Source organism: Balaenoptera acutorostrata, chromosome 16 (assembly GCF_949987535.1).
Source record: "Balaenoptera acutorostrata chromosome 16, mBalAcu1.1, whole genome shotgun sequence".
Lineage (NCBI taxonomy): Eukaryota > Metazoa > Chordata > Mammalia > Artiodactyla > Balaenopteridae > Balaenoptera > Balaenoptera acutorostrata.
In genome coordinates this window covers 5,005,090-5,029,063 of record NC_080079.1, presented here as the reverse complement: position 1 = coordinate 5,029,063, position 23,974 = coordinate 5,005,090, and the positions used below count along the sequence as shown (strand labels likewise).

Here is a 23,974-nt window from a genome sequence, read left to right as displayed (position 1 = left end):
GCAGGGGCACACCCACCTGGGAGGGGCCAGCCTCTGGCCACAGGTGATATTTGGGTAGTCAGTATTTCACTTCATGGAAGCTCTAGCCAAAATTTATAAAAATATTTCCTGGCCCTATGGCAATGGTTGTTTTTATTCTAGAAGAGCATCTGGGTTCTAGTTCTTGCCCTGCACCACCGCATCCCCCAGGAAGTCTCCCTGGATGATCCCTGGACTGCACACTCCGCCCGGGTCCCCCCGCCCTCTGCCCCCCGCCCCCATGTCCCCATCCCCCCAGCCGCCGGAAATTCCACGCTGGCCTCCAGAGCTGCCAGGTACGTGGCAAACATAACAGTTAGGAAAGGAAAAGTGGACACTTTTTACAGGTGTTACAGAAATTTCCTAATATAAATATGAAAGTATATTTACAAAAAGTGAACTTCTCAAGCTAGGCAGACAATTGTTTGTTTTTTTTACCTTTTAAATCAACATGGGCTACAAAACTATAGTCAAGGAGAAACTGACCTCTGTGTCATCAAGTGTCTTCTGGAGACATTCCTTCTAGAAGGAGGTTCGAGGGGACAGCTTGCCTCTCTAGATGCACTAATGTATTCCTTTTACTCAGAAACAGTGTTTCTCAATCTTTTTTCATAATTGCCTCCCAGGAGTCTTTTTAGACATTTTTTTTTCTAATCATTCCCTCAAGAAGTTTTAACAGTACGGATATACTATACATCTATTTACATACTTTATGACTATCTCTGCTTTTTACATTGACAAAGTAAGATTATTGTTTTGTTCCCCAAGAACCAATTTTCATCACCTTCGGGTGATATTGCCTCGTTGAGAATACTTGCTTTAAAACAGGAATGGTGAGGGTCTTATTGTCTATTTTTGCTTTGATGGCCAGGAAGCTCAAAGCCAAATTTAGCTCTCACACATTCAGTTAAATTTGGTTTTATTCTTTTGTCTTTCACAATACTTCCTCGTGTATTACAAATCCATCTTTAACTATTCAGTTTAACATGTGCTTTCCCCAAATCTTTATTAAAAGAAGATAGTATATAAGCTATGTCTTACAGGTGTAAAAATTTTTTCTTATTGAAAAACAACCCTTGGTGCTTGAAGATTGCTTCCTAGTATTATATTTTAAAAAATTATTTTTTAATCAATGTTAAGATTATTCTTTCATGTAAAGATTTGATCTCTTTCAATTCCGTACAGATTTTGCAGATTTTGTTATCTTCGGCTCTGGATTTTTTTTTTTTTTTTATGGCATTGGACTTTATGTTTTATGTTCACCAAAGTCTTTGTTGGTGTAATGGATTTTGGCTTTTGCTTTTTAGTTCTAATTACTTTTTAGTATTTTACTTACTTTTTAAAGTCTATTTGGGGACTTTTACTTTTTTTTTTTTGTTTTCCAATCTGCCTTTTCTGAATTATTTAAACTCTGCTGTTTAGTTGGTGATGATGGTAACAGGAAACGTGGTGAGCCAATAACCCTTCACAGGTCCTGCGAAGGCCTGCATGCAGTGAGTGGCCCAAGCTTGCGAGGGGAGGCGAAAAATAACTGTGTGGGACGGGGGGCACAGCAGAGTTCATTTTGATAATACTGAGTTGTTATAATAACAACTCAGTTGTTATAACTGAGTTGATAATACTGTGTCAGCCCTGGACAAAACACCTACAATGGTTAGTTCGTCTTATAGGTCAACTCAGCTAGGCTCTAGCGCCCGGTTAATCAAACATCAATCTAGGTATTGCTGGTAGGTGTGGTGAACATCGACCATCAGCTGACTTAAAAGTAGAGGAGGTGACCCTCTGTAACGTGGGTGGGCCTCGTCTAATCAGTCGAAGTCCTTCAGAGCAAGACCTGGGGATTCCCAGAGAAGAAGAAATTCTGCCTCAAGAGGGCAGCATCAACCCCGCCTGCATTTCCATCCTTCCCTACAAATTTTTGGACGTGCCAGACCCCACAAGCGCATGAGCCAATTCCCTAGAATACATCTCTCTCTTTATGTACATGTATCTCCTGTTGGCTCTGTTTCTGTGGAGAACCACGATACAAGAGTGTCATGAGAGGTTCAAAACAAGATAATTCATGGAAAAGACAAGGGGCAGCAAACCACCTTCAGTGAAGTGGTAGACTTTAGAGGAAAGCTACTGGGTAGAAGTCCAGAATCTGAAGCCCCCAGACAGCCACTTGGCCCCGCCACGCATGGGTTTCTTCCTCAGTCACACGCTGACAATACGAACTGCCCATGCTGTTATTTGTTTTCCTGCAGCTGGAATGTCCAAATGGTTTCCTCCATGGGTCTGGCGCTGGGGCTGGCTGACTCTCTCTCCATCTCTGTGTAACTTTCTCTTTCTTCTCTATCTCTCTCTGTCTCCCTCTCTCTCTGTCCCTGTTTTTCGTGTCTGTCTTTCTCTTTCTACCTCTCTGTGTATGTCTCTGTCTGCCTCTCTCTGTCTTTGTTTCTCTCTGTGTCTGTCTGTCTGTCTGTCTCTGTCTCTATCTCTGTCTCCCTGTCTCTGTCTCCCTCTCTCTCTGTCTTTATCTCCCTGTCTCTGTCTGTGTCTCCCTCTCTCCCCCTTCGGCTGTCTTCCATCCTCCTTTACTGTTTCATGTGTAAGAGGCTACTTCGCATGGCCAAGAATTTCCCTGTTTAAACTCGGAACAGAATTATTTTCTCTGCTAAGCTATGGTGAGGATGTGGCCGCGACCCTCCCATGCGACCCAGCAGGGATGTGGGGTGCCCTTCATCTCAGCCCACCCAGTCTCGGTCTGGGCTCCCCTCCAGGTCAAGTTGCATCCTCTACCTGAGTGGCCGGTTGCACCAGCTCCTGCTTCTCCTCTAATATTGGCTCTGGAGCTGGCCAGTCCTGGAAGTGGCCTCACGCAGCGGCCGTGCTCTCTTGCCCTTTTCTTCTCTTGTCGACCTTTGTACGATTTGAAGATTCCAAAATTTGTCCTACAATCCTCTGGCAATCGTGGTGCCTTTCCCACCACTGGGAAGTAATCCCATTCCTTCTTCTAGCTTCACAGCATCATTTCCTTGCCTCCCTGGGCTCCTTTAGTTTTGTACACCAATTGCCACCTGTTCAGCTGTTGCTAATAATTCACGTTTATTTTCATTATTGGGGAGTGCTGAATTTCATCTGTTCTTTATTCTTTCTCTTAACTGGTTGTGCCGTTTTATAAAATCTTTGGAGTGTGTCTACAGCTACGTGCCAGGTACACTGCACAGTGGGGAAGGAGAGAGACCCAGTCCTGTCCTCGTGGATCTCAGAATCTGGTGAGGGAATGAATGAGCCAACAGCCAAGTAGGATTTGGTTTGTTGAAGGACACGTGGTGAGCACTGGGCAGGGCAGAGCAGAGCAGAAGGGCCTTTCACACAAACTTTGGGGGACGTCTGGAGAATGCGCAGAATTGGGCAGACTTGGAGGAGAGTCAGGGACGGGAAGAAGCAGTGTGTGCTACCTCCCAGACATGAGGGGGAGCCCCACACTGTGAAAGAACTTCCAGAAAACCAGCAGAGCGGGTCCAGTGTGGAGGAGCAGGCTGAGGAAGCCCAGGAAACTGGGCAGCATCCAGATGGGGGCTTCCTATGCTCCCAAGCTATTGTGAGCACCCTGGGCTTTGTCCTGTGTACCCCAGGGCCCGTGTTGAGGGTGGGAGGATCCACACAGGCTCCGTGTCATGTTCTCCGCTAAATGGAGCCATAGAAACCGTAATGGAACATGATGGAGCATGGCGGAACATGATGGAGCATGGCGGAACATGATGGAGCATGGCGGAACATGATGGACCAGGATGGACCATGATGGAACATGATAGACCAGGATGGAACATGATGAAGCATGGTGGAACATGATGGAGCATGGCGGAACATGACCATGATGGACCAGGATGGAATATGATGGACCATGATGGACCAGGATGGAACATGATGGAACATGATAGACCAGGATGGAACATGATGAAGCATGGTGGAACATGATGGAGCATGGCGGAACATGACCATGATGGACCAGGATGGAATATGATGGACCAGGATGGAACATGATGGAACATGATAGACCAGGATGGAACATGATGGAACATGATAGACCAGGATGGAACATGATGAAGCATGGTGGAACGTGATGGAGCATGGTGGAACATGATGGAGCATGGCGGAACATGACCATGATGGACCAGGATGGAATATGATGGACCATGATGGACCAGGATGGAACATGATGGAACATGATAGACCAGGATGGAACATGATGGAACATGATAGACCAGGATGGAACATGATGGACCATGATAGACCAGGATGGAGCATGATGGAGCATGGTGGAACATGATGGGCCATGATGGAACACGATGGAACATGATAGACCAGGATGGAACATGATAGACCAGGATGGAACATGATGGAGGATGTGGAACATGGAGTCCATTTATCCTTGACTTTTTTGAAAGTTTTTTATTGGAGGATAGTTGATTTATAATGTTGTGTTAGTTTCAGGTGTACAGTGAAGTGATTCAGTTATACAGACATATATATATTCTTTTTTTTACATTCTCTTCCATTGTAGGTTATTATAAGATATTGAGCAGAGTTCCCTGTGCTATATAGTAGGTCCTTGCTGGTCATCTATTTTGTATATAGTAGTGTGTGTATCTGTTAATCCCCACCTCCTAATTTATCCCTCCCCCGTCCTCTTTGGCTTTGATGAGCCTTCTGGTGGAGTCACAAACCCAAGAGGCAGCAGCACCATCTCGCTTCCCGGGGGACTCCCCCCTTCCCTCCGTAGCCCACCAGTGGGCTTGCTTCTCTCCACAGGTGATTCCAGGGGCATCTGATTCCTGCCATTAGGACTTTCTCAGAGATTTCATGCTTCAAAAAATAAAGCTGCTTTTCCTTCCCCTTCCCTTCTTTCCTGAACAACTCAGTCTTGGGCCATTATTGGGACAAAGCAAGGTAGGCATCGACGCTGGGGAAGAGGATGGGGGAACCATGGTTGTCACAGCCAAATGCCATAGGAGGGAGAGATGAGCAGTGTCCCCCCGGGTAGGGGGCAGGTGGGACTCTCCCTCAAAGGACTGGAGAGAAATGGAAGGTATGGCCACGGGGTCTCCTAAACTTTACTACATCAGACGAATCCTCAGCATGGCCACATCTCAGTGAAAGCAAAAACCCCCCAAAAGTAGCAGTGGGCTTTGCGCTTGTGTCCTCACCATAAGAGTCCATTATGATCTTTTTGGGGGGTGAGCAGGGAGAAATGGGCACCCCCAGGAGGGGTCAACAAGCAAGCCTGAGCCCCTCCATTCCCACAATGCTGGCCTGGGCAGGAGCAGACGGCTTTTCCTGTGCTGCCCTGGCCTTGAGGGATGACACCCAGCACCGGTCAGTGCCGGGGGCCTCCTCCCCCTCCCATAACCACGACAGATCACATCCAGAGCACACTGTCCACAAGCTGTGTGCCTCCGTGGAAACCACGCATTTGAAATGACCAGGAATCCAGAAGCCACTCAGAAAGATGCTTGATCACAGCGCCCTGACTCCTCAGCTGCTGATGCAAAAGTGCAGCAATTTTGGAGGTAAAAATAATCACTTCGGGAACGGGAATATTTCTGAATTAGCATACATTATACTATTTTAAAGTCCTTGGTAACAGTTAATTTAGCATCATGAACACTTGCGTTGGAGAGAAGGGCACTTAATACCGAGTGAGGAGCTACCTGGAAAAGGCAGGGTTATTTTTAAACTACCTATTTTTGATTTCTCTGCAGGGAACACAAGACAGCATCGTGGGCTTTCACTGCCTTGCTAAAGTGTTTTCACATGAAAAGTAAACTTTGGAGGGCAAAGCTATCATAACAGAAAAGCGACCTCAGACTCATTTCTCAGTTTTTCAGAAACATTAGTGACATGAGGGTTCTTCGATAGAAAGGAAGACCATATTGTTGATATTTTAGCCGTGGAGAAAAGAGCCAGCTGCTTCCTCTGGCTTGATGGCCTCCAAAGGAGGCTCCGTTGGCAGCTTGAAGGCAAAGTGGGCAGAAGATGGGGCCTGTGGCTGCAGCCTTTCTTCCTTTGATCATCCCTTGCATGATGCCTCCCCAAGGCAGGAATGCTGGGAATTACATGCAAAGATTGAAGGACAGAACTGTACAGTCCCAGGAACCTTGGTCCCCCTTGCTGAGACAAGCCTAATGAAATAAATTAGCGAGAAGGTTCAGTGATACGGGAATCATTCCAGGCCCAGCTCCCAGCAGTTCGGGGTCAGCAATGTGCCAGCAGAGAGGAAACGGGGCATCCAGAGCCTGCCTTCTCCGCAAGGCAGCCTCGAATTTTCAGAACCCGTGGTGCTAGGGAGGACGAATCCACCACGGTCATCCTTCTGGCTGCTTTGTCATCAGAATAAAGGAAATGGGGGTGTCCTCGAGTGGCACAGACTTAACGTTTTAGAAATGGAGAAAAGTCCCAGAATGTTGTTAGGAGAGACCCTTAGAGCTTATATGGCTCAAAATCCTCAGTTGTAAGATTCCTTACTCGTCAGAACGTGTAATGTGAGTCCAGTAAGCACAAGGCACTGGTCTAAGGCGCAGAATGGTCATACGATTTACCAACGTCACATAGCTGGTTTTCTAGATGGTGACATTTTTAGAACTCACTTTGGATTAGAAATGGGCCGTTTCATTGGCGAGTCTTTTATTTTTTGTAAGGCTCCAAGCCTCCCCCAACTGGTGTTAAGCATAACTCAGTACTAAAAACCAGCAGCAGATCGGGCTGCTTTATTGGGCACTTTATTTTTCTCTCTACAAGTATGACAAAGTAGCCCACGGGGCTGCGGTTAGTTTTCTAACAATGATGCTATTGCAAGCCAGAGCTGCAGTTCCCGAAGATGACTCTTCATGCTACAGTACCTTACCACATTGTGTGTGTGTTAATTACTCAAAGCTGTTACCCTGCCAATAATTTGGGTAGCAATCATTTCACATCACCTCTCACAGATAACCACGCTGAAAGAAAGAGAAGACAGCTAAGTGCAGGTGTGGACCATTCTTCACCAGGCTGGACAGTGCTTACCTTTGCTCGCAGGAGGGGCCCCGTCCAGGGCTGGTCTTCACACCGTGGCCAGGACCTTGGGTGACTCAGTCTTTGAGAAAAGTCAATTCAAAGAAACATCATTTGGATAGAAAAATAGAATTGAAGCCAATGGTCTTGCAGAAATTTACTGAGTTTAAAGGAAGGGGAGGAGCAACAGGCATGTTGTTGAAAAGCCCCGCAAAGCAGCTTCAAAATACCCTCTCCCCACCTCCGTCACCCTTTATCCTCAGCACAGATGCACCTGTGCCCCTGCACTCTCGTCTCCCATTCCCAGTTCCCTCTAGAACCCTCTGGGAGAGCTCACTCCTTCCCATCCCCAAATGTTTGTGTGTCCGTGCATTTCTAGGTGCCTTTCTCTCCATTTTTGGAAGTCTTTCCTCCTTCCAGGTCTCAGCTCTCTGTTCCCAGGGTTCTGTCAGCCCCCCTGAAGGCCACAGAGGCCATCTGGCTATCGGAGACTCTCCCCGGGTGGGCATGGAGGAGCTCAGAAGGCTGTGCTCTCCCCACTAGTTCCCGCTATGTGATTATGGAACATGTGAAGGCAGAGAAGGGGTGATGGAAGGACTTGGACATCCCTCCTGCTTCGAGGATCATTGCTTCCTTCCTGCCAGCCACCGCCCCTTCTCCCCCTGGACATCCCTCCTCTGCACTCGGGGCAGCACCCGTGGGACCCACTCCAAATCCTCAGCTCCTGCTGCAGATGGAGAATGGCTGGCCACCCAGTTTCCATTGTGGGCCTTTGTCCCTTGTACCATATCCTCAAAAACCATTTGCTCTTTCCGCAGGGGAAGGGGCAAATTGGATGCAGGGAGGAGCCTTCCACATGCTCTAGAGCCGGAGCTCAGGTCAACTGTAGAAATTCGCCAAGTCGGTGAACCCTCCTTGTCCTCCTCCTGCCCTGTGTAAGACCAGCATTCACAGTCATCTTGCCCCTTTGGTGGCCAACGATTTGCCTTATCCTCATGCCCCAGCCCTTAGGTACACCTGACCTGAGAGTGAGTTCATGGGGGCATTTAGACTCGGGTTCCCACTGGTTTAGGGTGGCATCAGGGGGTTAACTGCCCTGCACCACTACCTAATTTGTACTCACTGGGGAACCTGCCATTAGTTTCACAGACTTATAGAATGAGCAGCCAAAGAAAGAAAGAAAAAAAAACCCAGCAAGTCTCAGTCAATGCCCACGAGATGCCCCAGCTTGCCTCTCTCTGGCAAGGTTAAAACTCACCCTTTCCCATCACTTGCTCCAGACTTCTCTGGCGGGATGGGAAATGCCATCTTGAGTTTGGGGAAATGGCAAGTAGAAAAATCTTCACCAAAATTTAATCCCTGCTGTCAGCTTCCTGGAGACACTTAGTAGTGGGTCAAGAAATGATCATGTTGATGAATTGTTATTGGATATAAGATAAAATAATAATTATTATTTTTGTTATTAGCTTCTTTGTTCTCCAAAGTACTTCCATGTTTATTATTTCATCAGATCCTCAAAATTGCCTTGTAAGTAGGTAAGAGCAGTAACATATTTCTCTTCCCATTTTATGGAGGAGGAATTGACACGTGAGATGGTTGAGTGACATGTGGCCGTGACTCCCCACAGGCCTGTTCCAAGCCCAGCCAGGCATCCGATGGACCCTAGAGCACAAACATCTCGTTCAATCCTCTCAACACCCCATGGGGTGGATGGACCGTAGCTTATTCATTCATTCAACACATGTCTGGTTTCCTAGTTGCTGGGGATAAAGCAATGAATGAGTAGATGAAAGTTCTTCCTTCCCCTCGGGGGGCTTACAACCTGGTAAGAACTCTGTCTCTGGAATCTGGCAGCAGAGTACGATTCTAGCTCTGCTGCATGCTTGCTGTTGACCTTGAGCAAGTTAATAACCTAAGCCTCATGTCATGATCATCAATCATGCTTAGTAATATGAATAATAATATGAATCCATGTACTGGGGACTGGGGTGGGTGCCTCAGCTGACCATAGCGCCAGCCAATCAGCATGGCCATCCCCCTGGCAACCTTTATTGATCCAGAGCCGGACATGAAACCTACACTGACCCAATCAGACCGTAGCAAGAGATTTATTTTTCATGCTTGGGGAGGAGGTTCTCTCCTGATGGATGTGAAAGGGAAAGCTTTCGCTGTCCATTCTGACGACGCACTGGCCCCATTGCATAGCTCTCTAGTGATCATGAAGGAAAGTGACCTCGGCGTGGCGCTGGTGCAGGAGATGGTGTATCAGCCGCATGCACTGACAATCCTAAAACCCAAGTGGCTTAAAGCAACACACACGTCATTCTCACTCACGCTACGTGACCTGCCCACAGCAGAAGGGGCTCCTGCTCGCTCAGTAGTCGCTCGGTAGTCCAGGCAGACGGAGGCTGCATTTCAACACTGGCTTCCACAATCATCACAGCAGGGGAAAGGGCGCGGAGAAAAGAACGTGCCTCAACACAAGCTCCCAGAAGTGATCCAGGCCATTCTGTTTATATTTCATTCACCAAAGCAAGTCAAGAGCGGGTGGGGCGTGGGTAGTGTAATCCTACCATGTCCTGGGAAGGCAGGGGACGTAGAAATGTTTGGTGAACAGAGTGGAGAAGCAGAGAGAACTGGGTCCCTGATGGCATTGCTAAGCTGTCATCCCCCCATGCCCTGCCTCTGGACCTGCAATTATGTGAAATAATGCTTTTCCTTCTTTGAGCAGCATATCTATTTCTGCAAGGTTGGTCCAGCAATGTCTCCCCTTTCCTTTCTGATTTTTGTATTTTGAGTCGTCTCTCTTTTATTCTTGGTCCATCTCACTAAAGCTTTGTCAGTTTTCTTGATCTCTTGTCAAAGAACCAACTTTTAGTTTTGGTGATTGTCTCTACTGGTTTTCTCTCTGTATTTCATTTATTTCTGCTCTCATCTTCGTCACTCTTTCATTCTGCTTGCTTTGCGTTTAGCCTCCTTTCTTAGGCGTTGGTTACTTCCAGCTGCAAGCACGCTCCCTGGTCCCCTACCTCCTGTGCGGCTGAGAAGGTGAAGTGACGTGATGTACAGTCAGTGCTGGGCACAGCAAATAGCAGCTGTCCTTTGACTCACTTTGGAAATCAGCACCTAGGGGAGTAGGCACCACGATTAACTCCATTTTACAGTGGAGACAGCTGTGTCTGAGAAGATTCTTTGCCAACGTCTCAGAGTTCACTGGGGAAAAGCTGGGATTCCAACCTGGATGGAATTCCTAAGTTAAGCTATCCAGGCAGAGACTCTGTTCCCACGCCTCACTGGCCTTTGTCAGGGGAGGAGTGTCCCTGAGCTGATGACAGCCTGCACTGTGGATGGGCGAGGACAGGAGGCTGGTGCAAGGGCAGTGCCCACTGCTGCTGAGCAGCTTACAGTGCCTGCTGACCCATCATTATGTCGCTTCCGTGGGAGCGGTCGCTTGTTCTGCAGGTCACAGTTGCACTAAAGAAACAATTTTCCTCTTAGAACTTCCTGGCCTCCACTGCTCTCATTTCTGCCTGACGTAGAGCATTAAGCGATGGGGCAGCGTAACTGAAAGTGGCTTGTCATCACGCAGCCGTGGGTGGGTGGGTGTTCTTTCTTGAGGAAGAAGACACTTGGATACAAGGAAACACTCTTGTCTTTGAGGATGCTGGGGGTGGGCTGCAGGTCTTCTGTTGTCTGGGATGGCCTGAGGCTCTTACAGGACCACCGTTACCCTGTGCTTGACCCAGGCTGGTAAATAAAGGCATTCTCTGGGGGCTGATGGAGCCCAGCCCCATGTGTCCTAAAAGCACTGAGTCTCCTATCAGTGAATTTCCCAAATGGTCTTGATAACTCCAGCCCCACCTCATTGGTATTGCACATTAATGAAATAGTGGGGAACCACTGGGGGCTCTTCTGACTCTCAGTTGATCATAATTATCCCTTAGGATGTAGCCAAGTCTTTCCCATCAAAGGAAGGTTCCCATTTCCACGCCAGCATGCCAGGTAGTGTTTCGCTCAGTGCACGCATTCCCCGTGCTGCCTCAGAAGAGCAGGCGGAGGAGGGAGGGTGGGGGAGGGATGGAGTGGGAGTTGGGATTATCAGATGCAAACTATTATATAGAGAATGGATAAACAAGAAGGTCCTACTGTAGAGCACAGGGAACTCTATTCAATATCCTGTGATAAACCATAATGGAAAAGAATATGAAAAAGAATGTGTACATATGTGTAACCGAATCACTTTGCTGTACAGCAGAATTTAACACAACATTGTAAATCAACTATACTTCAATAAGATGGATTTTTAAAAATAAGAGCACAAGGAATGTGGCATGAGCTAATGCTTCTGAGCTCCAGAGAGACCCACTGCCCCAGCTCCTCCTAGCACACCTCTGCCCGGGCGAGCGGCCCGTGGGGGCTTGTGCCCCCTGCATAGAGTGAGGAGAGTGGTTCTGGAACTTTCGGCCATCTCCACTCCTCTCCCTTCGTAGGTGAAGATGATGGGGAGAGGCAGCTTCTTTGAGCAAGAGCTGAAGACTCAGTAGACCCCTGCTTAGCTCCTGGGAGATGCTGCAGTGGCTCATCTCCTGTGACCTGAAGTGTCTGAGAGCGTGTGTGTGTGTGTGTGTGCGCGTCCGCATGTGTGCACACAAGCACACGCAAGATGCTTTAGAAACGGCTGCTAACAAATAGCTGTTAAAACAGAAAGGTCATCTGTTTTATATTTCCGGCTGCACCAGACACTTCCTCTGCCTCGTTAGACAGGATTGTATCCACTTGACGGGAGAGGAAGCTGACCAGAGACCCAGCACTTCAGGCCGGTTCGAACTGGCTTCAAGCTGGACTCTCCACTCCACCCCACCCCCGGCTGTTTGCAGGAGGTGAGGCAGACGTGCTAAACCCACCTGGGGCCCAGTGCGGGTTTCAACCTCCCTCCCCCGCCTCCCAAGGCCTGCCCCCCATCGCACCCACCCCGGCCACAGGGGCGCGGGAGAAGGCCTTCTCTCAGCAGCAGCTCCGAGGGCAGAAGAGACCCAGCGTCCTCGTGGTGTGCGACAGCGCCCAGGAGCCGCGCGAAGAGGTGGCCGAGCTCCGCAGTGTGTGTACCGGGACTTCCTTACGGAGGCTCGGCCCTGAGGGGGGCAGGTGAGTTCGGCTCCACCATCCCCTATGTGTGCGCATTTCACGTCCCCAAATAAACTACCGGTCTCAGGTTCCACACTTTGGGAAAACGTGGGCTACGTACGACAGAGGCTCTGGGCCCAATGCATCGGGGAGTAAATGTGGGGGGAGATCCACAGGGGAGGAACCCCTGCCCCACCAGGAGGGAGCAGAGTACTGGAAACCAAGGCCAGCCAAGCCAGTGTCGGGCCGGAGGCTTCGGTGACCAGGACAGGACAGCATGCCGATTGGCGACCTAAAGGAAAAGGCTGGAGGCCCTCCAGCCCTGTACTGGACCGGCTTGCGGCAAGGCCGTCGGATTTTACAAGGGGCGGAGCCAGCCTGCCTCTGAAACCTGCAAGGTTTGCACATGACAAACTGCAGTGCACACAGTCCGCCAGCAGAGGGCCCTGGCGGTCACGGCTGGATGGGAAGCCGGGATCCCGGCTCAGGGCCTCACCCATCCCTCTATCGTCTGCACGTCTACACAGCCCTACTTCACACCTTGACTCATACTCTCCCCCCTCACCCGGCACACCTTCCTCTCTTGTGTCCATCAGGCCATGCCCATCACTTCCTTCTAAACCCAGTTCAAACTGAGCCTGGCCCCCTTTCCAACCTGCCCCTGGCCACATGGCTCACCCCATAGAAAGTTGGCTTGGTTTTCAGTTACTTTAACTTTCTTGGGCTCCCATTAGCTACTCATTCCTGGCTCTTTCTACATTAAATACACAACTAATAGTTGCTGAATGAGTTAAACCATCACACTAAGTGATGAGGAACTTATGGAAATGATGAAAGAAGTCAGCAGAAACCAATGTCAAGAGCAATAATAACAAGAAAAAAAAATCCTAAAGCACATCATCTTTAATATATGGCTCTCTCCTGAGCATATCAACTTTGGAAACATCCAAGTGCCTATCTTGCTGAACTTCTTTTTGTATTAAAATGTTAAGCTCCTCAGTAATGAATTTCAGAATCTAAAATATGTCTGTATGGATCCCTGCCTGGCCATGAGAGTCAATGTGAGCCTTACCAAGGAGTAGTCATTGGACAGAGAGCCTTCTGTTTCAGATTTTTCATGGATCCACGGTCCGCTCCCTGAGTCCAGGGAAACTCTCTGGGCTTCATGGTCTAGAGCCTTTCATCTTACGAGTTAACTCAAGGTCCAGCCTCTAGTTCCTTCTCTCTGTTCATCCTAGAACTTGCTTGCTAGAGGGGGGCCTTGTTTCCAAATGACAGCTGGATACCCAGAGCAGGCTGAATAGAGCCATGGGTGGAGTGCATCCCTGGCTGTTATGATGACAGCCGTCCTGGTCCACGCCAGCCTGGTCCATTCACATCATCACTGTTGAGCTTGTGTGCACTGACCACCACTTCCCCTTTGAAGGTCCTCTGCAGGGCCCCTGGCAGGCCCACCTTTCTCTGATCACGCGGCGAGCTTTTGTGAGGTGTGGTCCCTGCTCCTTGGAGGTGGTTTGCAATCCTGCAGGGAAGGCTGTCCCCAGGTGGGCTCAGCACAGAGGAAGAACTCACTCCATAACCTGGGTACGCTGACATTGATGCACCAGCTGGACCACACAACAGGCGGAGGGGTTCCTCAGCATCCCCTGGTCTCTGATCTCAGCCTGGCCCCGTCCCTCACAGCCCCGAGACTTGCCTGATCGTGAAGTGCACGGTCCGCCCGTCATGAAAGCAACACTCCTAGCAAGTCTGCAAGCTGTGTCCTCAGATGGTATTAATAGACCTAATCTCCAGGGAAGCTGAACATGATACTAAGGATAGTATTTGTCAGTGAAAAAGGGGTTTGGTTACTCCAGAGTGTGCATCGCCCTGTTACGAGAAGAGAGAGTGCCCGAGCTTGCCTGGTTTTAGCCTGCAGGGCGTGGTCCGCCTCTCAGGGCGGGCCACAGGCTGGTCTGTCTTTCCAGCCCCTCAGCACCTGGACTTCTGCCCTTAATGGGTGCTTGGTCAGAATGACGGATGGGCGGGTGAATGGATGAATGGCCTGAACGGCATCGTCCAAAGTGGAGTATGCTGGAGAGGAGGAATTCTTCCCTGGGAAATAGAAATAACAAGCAGGGTAGACATGCAGGCTTGATTTACAGGACCACATGCAAGACCACTTGGCAGAGCTGCCTGCTGCCTGTCTCCGTCCTGGGAGTTAATCCAACCTGGACTCACAACTCTTGCCCTCAGTCTCCACATGCAAACAACCCAGGCAACTGCTTGCCGCAGGGACTCCATCCCCGGGTCCATGGACCACTGGATGCCCCAGCGGTGCTCCCTCCCAGGTCTCACCTGCCCCTGACATGCCAAGGAGAAGAGGTCATCAAAGCACAGCAAGTTTGGTTGCAGGATAGTGAGTCCTTATGGCTTTAAATAGGAGCAGCTTTCAGCTGCAAACGTGTTCCTGGAAATATGCATATAAAGCGAATCTGGATGAATCAAAGCAAATCTTGTCATAAGAAATAATAGTAAATGAAGCATTATGAGGGCATCCCTCACACTCACACATGTACATGACTGCATATATTTTCCTATCTCGTTTCCATACTGTGATTCATTTATTGCAAAATAAACCAAGAGTTAGAATCTAAAAAAGAAGGACACAGACTAACTTCTATAAAATAAGAAACAAAGATGCACATGTACAATGTCACTCATATGTCTAAGTATGTGGGGCTGGACCAATAGGGCTGTGAGAAGACTGTAGGAGAGAATTATGACAAAGGAGAGTGGGGATGCTGGGATGGAGATGAACATAGGAAAGAGAGAAAAAGATGGAGAGAGAGAGGCAGAGAGAGAGGGAGACAGACAGAGAGAGAGGTGGTGTGGCTGTGTAAGTGGGGAACACCAGTATTCATGGTAGACAGCAGTGGATTTAAATGTGATGGACAGACCTGTTCAATTGCATCAGAACTTGGGTTTTTGATTTTGTGATAGCTTCTTGGTAGATTTTAAAATTATTTTTGGCTTATTTGTTTTCAACTTTTAAAAACATTTTTTATTTATTTTTGGCTGCGTTGGGTCTTCGTTGCTGTGCGCGGGCTTTCTCTAGTTGCGGCGAGCGGGGGCTACCCTTCATTGCAGTGCATGGGCTTCTCATTGCTGTGGCTTCTGTTGTTGCGGAGCACGGGCTCTAGGCATGGGCTTCAGTAGTTGTGGCTCGCGGGCTCTAGAGCGCAGGCTCAGTAGTTGTGGTGCATGGGCTCAGCTGCTCCATGGCATGTGGGAATTTCCTCGACCAGGGCTCGAACCCATGTCCCCTGCATTGGCAGGCGGATTCTTAACCACTGCACCACCAGGGAAGTCCTCTACTTTTAAAAGTGATTTTGGTTTAGTTATGTTTTCCTTAAAAACCATCCATTTCATTCAAACTTTAAAATGTCTTGTCATAGAGTTGCTTATTCTTTATCTTTGAAATGATTGTATTGTGCTTGCATCGTTTCCTCACTCATAACAGTGTGCTTTTGTTGTCAACGATTTTTCTTGATTAGATTTTCGAGAGCCTTTTCTGTTTTATTGCTTTTTATAGAAACATTGCTTGGACCTGCCAATGTTTTGCGTTTTTAAAAATATACTCCAGTTTCATTATTTTATCTTTTTATCTTGATTAATTTCTTCACCATGTTTTTCTCAGGTTTTTTTCTCTTTCACTTCTTTAGTTGAATGATAAGCATATTTAATTTTTTTAATTTAATAATAAAGAGCATATGAGAGGATAACTAAGGATTTTACCTTTAAAGTTCCCATTGTCATTACTATATAAACATTCTGTAATTGCAATTCTGATTTCCTCTTGTCTCAAGTATTAACTACAGGACTGAAATGTTTTACTTCCAAAATGGTTTAATTTTTTTAAAAAAAATCATACATTTGTAATTTTATTGCATTGTGATCTAAGAAGGTGACCTAAACATTCTTCTCTTTCTAGAATATTTTACATTTTTATACATGGCCCATGTATGTATATTTTGGAATAATGCATACCCTAGATATAGGGTGGATAAAGTTTTATATGTTTATATATTATATTATATATTCAGATATATGTATGTGTGCATAAATATAAATATAAAAAATATTAATACAATTAAAAATATATACGATCACTTTGTCCCTTCTGCCTCAAATATTTCTCCTCCCCACTCTGTCAGACTCTCAGTCTTCCTTCAGAGGTAAAAGCAAACATCATCTTCTCTACAAAGCTTTCCCTGACCCTCAGGCACAAGAGATAATTTTCCCAAATCACCTCTGGGTCCTCACAGCACTTAGTTATATTACTATGACTGGAGTGATCTCAGCCAGTTTGAGTCGATGGCTTCCTTCCTTCCTCTCTGAGGACAGGCTAGGGCTCCCTCCTCTTTGCATGCCCAGGGGTTAACAGCATACTTGATACAGCATAGCAAATGTTCTTTAAAATAATGTTATTCAAATATATACATCTGTAAATGTTTACTGAATAATGTATTTCCAAATCCGATAACTCTAGTGTCGGCTGAGTGCACATTTTCTCTGTGAAGTGTTGTGTTTTATAGAAAAGCACACAGATTAGCTAACTCTTCAATCACAGCACAATATTACCTTTGCGTTAAGATTCAGAACTTGTAGCAGATCTATTGTGATGAACCCTTTTTCAACTTGAGTCTTGTCAAGCTTCATTATTCTCAATCCAGTCTGACAGTTGGAGGTTAAAAATACATCCACTGCCTTGCTCAAATTACCTGGTTCCTACAGGTAGCCAACTAGGTGAATTGCTACTGCCTGTGAAGGTCCAATGTACACGGTAGATTTAAGATTCTTGGAATGTTCAGTTTCTAAGTATTTATCCAACGCTTACTTAGTTGCATTAACTGCTGTTCTATGTGGCACATGCAAGATACCATATGGTATATGAAGATATTTTTAAGAAAGATTATTTACCACTACCTTGAATGTTATATGAGCACAATTCCTTTTATATTATTTTATTTTATTATCAGGAGCTTAGGTTGTAACCCTTTCCTCTTTTTTTTTTAAGAGAATATTTTTTCTTTTTTTTCTTAATTTAATTTATTTTTGGCTGCGTTGGGTCTTCATTGCTGCGTGCGGGCCTTCTTTAGTCGCAGCGAGTGGGGGCTACTCTTTGTTGCAATGTGCGGGCTTCTCATTGCGGTGGCTTCTCTTGTTGCGGAGCACGGGCTCTACGTGCGCGGGCTTCAGTAGTTGTGGCACGCGGGGCTTAGTTGCTCCGCGGCATGTGGGATCTTCCTGGACCAGGGCTCGAACCCGTGTCCCCTGCGTTGGCAGGCAGATTCTTAACCACTGAACCACCAGGGAAGCCTCCCTTTCTTCTTTATGATACTCATTTTCAAGGATTTTTAAACTGCAGAGTTTTCTTTGGAGATTGCTTTAATTTGCAAAAGGGTCCATGGGTCAAAACATTGAAAGGCTGCTGCCATTCTGTTGACTCCCTGAATGCTCGTTGGATTCTGTGACTAATTGAAAGGCGTAATGAGGGCACTGCACACAGCAAGAGTCTCATCACTGCTTGAAAACTTGGCTCGAGAGCTTTCATTCTGCAGAAGGAAAGGGGCAACACTTTGGCTAAATGATCATATCCTAATGCTCATCCTCAAAGCTCATTAGTGAGATGATGACATTTCTACACAAAATTTACCTCGTTGTGCAATAAAAGCGATAGTGAGACTTTTAATCCCTTTCTCTTGTTTTAGAGCTCTGTGACAAAGATTACTGTCTAAACGGTACAATGTAATCAGCTCATTGGACATTCATATTTCTCCTTCTAGCAGTTTATCATGGATGTAGCTATGCCCTCTACCTGAATATCAGAGGTGAGTTTTGGTTAAGAAAAGTAGATTGACCAGTAGTAATTTGGGGGTATTTTGACCAATGATGAAAAGTAAAGTGTTTATAAAATGCTTCCATAAAGGGAACTTTATTTCCTCCTCCTTTTTTTTTTTTTTTAATGTGGTCACATCATTTCTTTCACTTTCATAGGTCAATGGGCATGAATAATCTCTTGGCGCTTCATTCTCTTTATTGTATTACAAAGATGACTTCTAAACGTCCTGAATATTACGCTCCCATCGACAGACTCGAGTGATTGTTCTACAGAGTCCATCACCCTCCCAGGAACCCTCCAGGGAGGGAGGGGGAAACTGCCACCCAAGAGTCTGCTTTGAACAATTTCTTCAAATTCTTTCACCAGGAAATGTTCCCCGTGCAATAGAAAAAGGTTCATAAATTTGTAACAAATCTGTTGACAATAAAATAATTCTTGTCAAACAAGAACAGTTAAGAGATGCTGAAAAAAATAGAATACCCTCTCCCTGTCCTCTTCAATTGTTTGCTAGTAGCGGAACATTTTCTTTCTTTTTTTTTTTTTTTAGCAGGCTAGGTTTAATTTTTTCCTCTGATAATTTAGGTAGCTACAGCTTGAACTAATTAAAACCAAGATTAAATAAGGATTGAACAACCTGACAAAAAGGTTTATTCTGTTTGTATTTGAAATACCAGGTGAAATGCTATCTGATAAAGCATTTTTCTTTGGTTGCTCTAAGTCATTAATATATTAAGGATTTCCATTGTCAGAATGTCTGCAGATTAAAACCTTCCTCCAAAAGAGACACTCAAGTGTCTTAGAAGAAGGGTGAGTTATTATCTTAGAAGAAGGGTGAGTTATTATCTTAGAGGAAGGGTGAGTTATTATCCTAGAGGAAGGGTGAATTATTATCTTAGAGGAAGGGTGAGTTATTATCTTAGAAGAAAGGTGAATTATTATCTTAGAAGGAGGCTGAGTTACCACCTGCCTTGGTCCTCCTATTGTGGTGCTCAAGTTATTTCCTTTGACTTCATAGGTTTTAAGTCTTCTTTGTTGATCGAAGAGCCAAGATGAACATTTCCAGAAATATTCAGAGAGTTTGGAGAATTAACCGATTGTGCACCTACTACGTGCCAGTCCCTCTCCGGCACTTGACAATCATCCTCCCATTTGTCACCATAACACTATGGAGGGGGCATTATGACCTTCAGTTAGTGGATGAAGTCAGTGGGGCACAGAGTGGCCAAGGAATTTTCTCAAGCTCATATTACTTACCCATGGCTAGCATCAGTTGGCTTTCAACACCGCCTGGAAAATCTTGGGTGTTTACAGAGTCAGTGTTCTACTGTTTTCTACAAGGCTGTGCCCACTGCATCCCCCCTTCACCTTCACTCCTTTTGTGGTCCAGGAAGGGAATTCTCTTGTCACCCCCACTTCTCCTCAGTATGGAAAAAAGGAATTGGCCTGACAAAGAGATGTTCCAATATCCTTTATTTAAGGTTCTAGTGGTCTATCTGGATCCAAATCCACAGAAAACATGGCATTATCTGGGCTAGGGAAATAGAGTCTGTAAGGAGCCTTATTCCTGGCTCTGCACTCACTCACCCCTGGATCCTCCAGCACCAGAGAGAACCTCCCATCGTCATCATCATCATCACCATCATCATCATCACCACCATCACCATCATCACCATCATCATCATCACCACCACCGTCACCATCACCATCATCATCACCATCATCATCATCACCACCACCATCACCATCACCATCACCATCACCATCATCACCACCACCATCACCACCACCATCACCACCATCATCATCACCATCATCACTATCACCACCACCACCACCATCACCATCACCATCATCATCACCATCATCACCACCACCATCATCACCATCATCATCACCACCACCATCACCATCACCATCATCATCACCACCATCATCACCATCATCATCATCCTTCAGCTCTGCCCTTTCCCCCTTCACAGCCAAACCACCCCTGACACCTCCACTCCCTTACCTCCCCCAGCAACTGAGTGCAAATAAGATTTTCCCTCCTTAGTCCAGTAAAATCCTTATGGCTAAGGTCACCACCAACGCCACTTCTGTTACACTGGTGGGCAATACTTAGCCCTTCTCGGCTCCCCTGTGAGCAGCCTTCCACACAGCACCCTTTGAGGAACATCTCCTGATTCTCTTCCCACCTCCCTGATGGCCCCTCTCAAGAACCTCCATGGGATCTTCCTCTGCTGGCCCTAGACGCAGGCTGATGGCTCCTATCGCTCTGTGTCTTCAGCTCAGATCACCCGGACTTCAGGTGTACGTACTCAACCATCTGGGTACAGCTTCACCTGAACGCCCTGTAGGCCCTACAGAGTCACTGTGCTTGTGCCGGCTCTTCGCCATCTGCCTCTCCACCACCTTCCACACTGCTTGGTGCCCAGGAGGTACCAGCTGGTTCCCTCGCCCTCTGCTTCTGCAGGAGGCTGTCGGGCTCGAGAGACTGAGGTCAGGGCTTTTCTCCCCAGACCCCTCCCTATGGGGCTGGAGATTGACTCCGTGTCCCTTTCCACATAACTCTACTCTTTTTGACCCAGGTAACTGATGCTCCCCCCTCACCTTCTGGCGTTGAGGTGGTGCTGGCCTCCCCACCCCGTTTTCTGGCAGCTTCACATCCCTCTGCGCCTTAAATCCTGCCCGCAACTTTATCACTGGTGCTTTTGCTATCCTCCCCTTGGTTAGCCTGATGGGTGTGCTCTCTGTTCCCTGCTGACCAATACGACGTCCCCACTGGCTCTTTACCTTTCCTCGCCAGCCTTGCCCTTGTCCACCAACCTGCATTCCCATCCCCTAGTTCAGTGCATGGCATGTCAGCACTCAGGTGGCCCAGCTGGGACACTGGGACACTGGGACACCTCCTTGGCTTCTCCCTGTCCCTCAACCCCACATCCGTTCCACTCGAGCTCCTCTGGACACCGAGCCCTTCAGCTCTCCATCCCCGCTGCCACCGCTCTTGTGTTGACCACCACCAGCTCCCACCTGGACACCCTAAACAAAATGTTTTCCTAGATTTTATGTACTTATTTATTTTTGGCTGTGCCGCGTGGCATGTGGGATCTTAGTTCCCCGACCAGGGATCGAACCCGTGTCCCCTGCAGTGGAAATGCGGAGTCTTAACCACTGGACCGCCAGGGAAGTCCCTATTTATTTTTTAATTTTTGTCTTATATTGGACTATAGTTGATTTGCAATGTTGTGTTAGTATTAGGTGTACAGCAGAGTGATTTAGTTATACATAGTCATATACTTATTCTTTTTCAGATTCCTTTCCCATATCAGTATTACAAACTCATGAGATCTTATTTTTCAGCACAGAGCATGGACTTACACTAGAAACTTCTACTTTACTTGAAAACATCTTTTCACATTAAAAGCTGCAGGAGTGCCTTGTGTCTTTCAATAGCTTGCGGTGGATTCTGTACAACGCTGCCCTGAACCCCCTTCAGGAAGAGGGCGCTCGTTCCCTTGGCAGCCGACAGCCAGAGCGCTTCGCTCATGGCTCACAGCAGAATCCGAGGGGCACTGACACGGAGGAGAGCTGCCCGTGCCTGTCCCAGCCTCTCCGACGACTGGCCCACGTGAGGGTGCAGAGGCCGCGTGCCTTACGCTTTGGGCACCTCTGAAAAGTGGGATGAGCTGGGGCCTCTTTCCAAACAGCATCAACTCAACCCTTCCTCCTGCCGGTCCTTAGACATGTTCCCAGGTGCACCTCCCGACAAACCTCCATTGTGCAAAGCTCTGCCTTTGTCTGATTCCCTTGACATCCAACCTGCTTTTCTCATTGCATGGACGTACCAACGTTTAGTTAAACAGTGTTCACCTAGGAGCGTTCAGATGATTTCCAATTTTTCACTGTTTCAAACAATGTTGAAACTGACATCCCTGACCATACATCTTTAAAAAAAAATTTATTGTTGATGTACAATGTCATACAAGCTTCAGGGGTACAACACAGTGATTCACAATTTGTAAAGGTTATAGTACATTTATAGTTACTATAAAATATCGGCTATATTCCCTATGCTGTTTAATATATCCTCGTAGCTTATTTATGTTATACATAGTAGTTTGTACCTCTTAATCTCTTACCCCTGTCTTGCCCCTCCCCCCTTCCCTCTCCCCATTGGTAACCACTAGTTTGTTCTCTATATCTGTTCTCTATAAAACTAGTTTGTTCACGAGTTTCTTTTTGTTATATTCACTAGTTTGTTTTTTAGATTCCATACATACGTGATACCATGTGGTATTGTCTTTCTCTGACTTATTTCACTAAGCATGATACCCTCCAGTTCCATCCACGTTGCCGCAAATGGCATTATTTCATTCTTTTTTATGGCTGAGTAGCATTCCCTTGTATATATGTACACCACATCTTCTTTATCCATTCATCTGTTAATGGACACTTAGGTTGCCTCTGTACCTTGTAAATAATACTGCTATGAACATTGGGGTGCATGTATCTTTTCGAATTAGTGTTTTCATTTTTTTTTCAGATAAATAGCCAGGAGTGGAATTGCTTGACCATACATCTTTGAACAAACTTCTGATTATTTCCTTGGAGTAGCATAACAGTGTGTCTGAAAATATAGACCCTGAGGGTCCCCGAGACTCTTGTAGGGAGTCTGTGAAGTCAAAACTCTTTTCATGATAATACTAAAATGTCATTTCTCTCTTTAACTGTGTTGACATTTGCAACTATGGTGCAAAAGCAGTGGTGGGTAAAGCAGCCGATGCCTTAGCAGGAATCAAAGCAGTGGCAGCAAACTGCCCTCACGGCCATGTCATGTACTTACAATTAAAAACAGCTAGGTTCACTTCAAAATGCCCTTGATGAAGCAGTAAAAACTATTACTTTTTAAAAATTTTGACCCTGTGTACACATCTCTTTCCTATCCTGGGACTTGTGCATAAAGCATTTCTGCTATCTACCCTGGGATGTACATTGTCTCAAGGAAAAGCGCTCATGCAGTAGTTTCTGTTTTGAGCTGAACAAGCTACTTCTTCCTGGAAACGCCACTCTGCCTTCAAAGAATGACTGACAGACATGCTGGGGCTCTTCAGACCGGGGTATTTGCTAGACATTTTCTCAAAAAGGAACGAAGTCAACCTGTCACTTCGAGGAAAGCAACTGACAGTATTTTTGCCAGTGATAAAATTTGAGATTTCAAGTGAAAATTGGAATTTTGGAAACCTTGTATCAGCCACCAAGAGTTTGACAGCTTCCCAGTACTTCTGAACTTTACTTATGAGATGGGGGGTGATTTTAACAAGTACGATTATTTTTTTTAATGTTGTATAATGAAATGTGTCAACATTTGGAAGACCTGCAGACTCAGTGAACCAACATTTTTCCAAATGATGGTACAAAATTGTGTGCGAGAAAACAATCCATTCAAAGTGCAAGATGGACCAATGTGTTTAATGGATTGGAGTAGAGAAAGTTCATTGATGGGGTTTTGGGTTCCACACTGCAACAAAACATTTAGAACCTATAACTTGTAGCATGCAAGAAGAATATTCACAATGATCTGAGAGGCTATTAAAACATTGTTCTCGGGCTTCCCTGGGGGCGCAGTCGTTGAGAATCTGCCTGCTAATGCAGGGGACACGGGTTCGAGCCCTGGTCTGGGAAGATCCCACATGCCACAGAGTAACTAGGCCCGTGAGCCACAACTACTGAGCCTGTGCTCCGCAACAAGAGAGGCCGCGATAGTGAGAGGCCCGTGCATCGCGATGAAGAGTGGCCCCCGCTTGCCACAACTAGCGAAAGCCCTCGCACAGAAACGAAGACCCAACACAGCCAAGAATAAATTAATTAATTAATTAAAAAAAAAAAACACACTCTTTAAAAAAAAAAAAAGTT

The 23,974-nt window shown here is 46.5% G+C and overlaps 1 protein-coding gene across 1 annotated transcript in view; it reads left to right on the top strand.

Moving 5' to 3' along the window:
- The first annotated feature begins 11,048 nt into the window (after positions 1–11,048).
- Positions 11,049–23,974, top strand: part of NPS (neuropeptide S) — a 70,020-nt gene continuing 57,094 nt past the window's right edge. Inside the window, exons 1-2 of the mRNA XM_057531386.1 lie at positions 11,049–11,055; positions 12,003–12,198. Of these exons, the coding sequence (XP_057387369.1) occupies positions 11,049–11,055; positions 12,003–12,198 (203 nt within the window). The remainder of the gene's footprint in view (positions 11,056–12,002; positions 12,199–23,974) is intronic.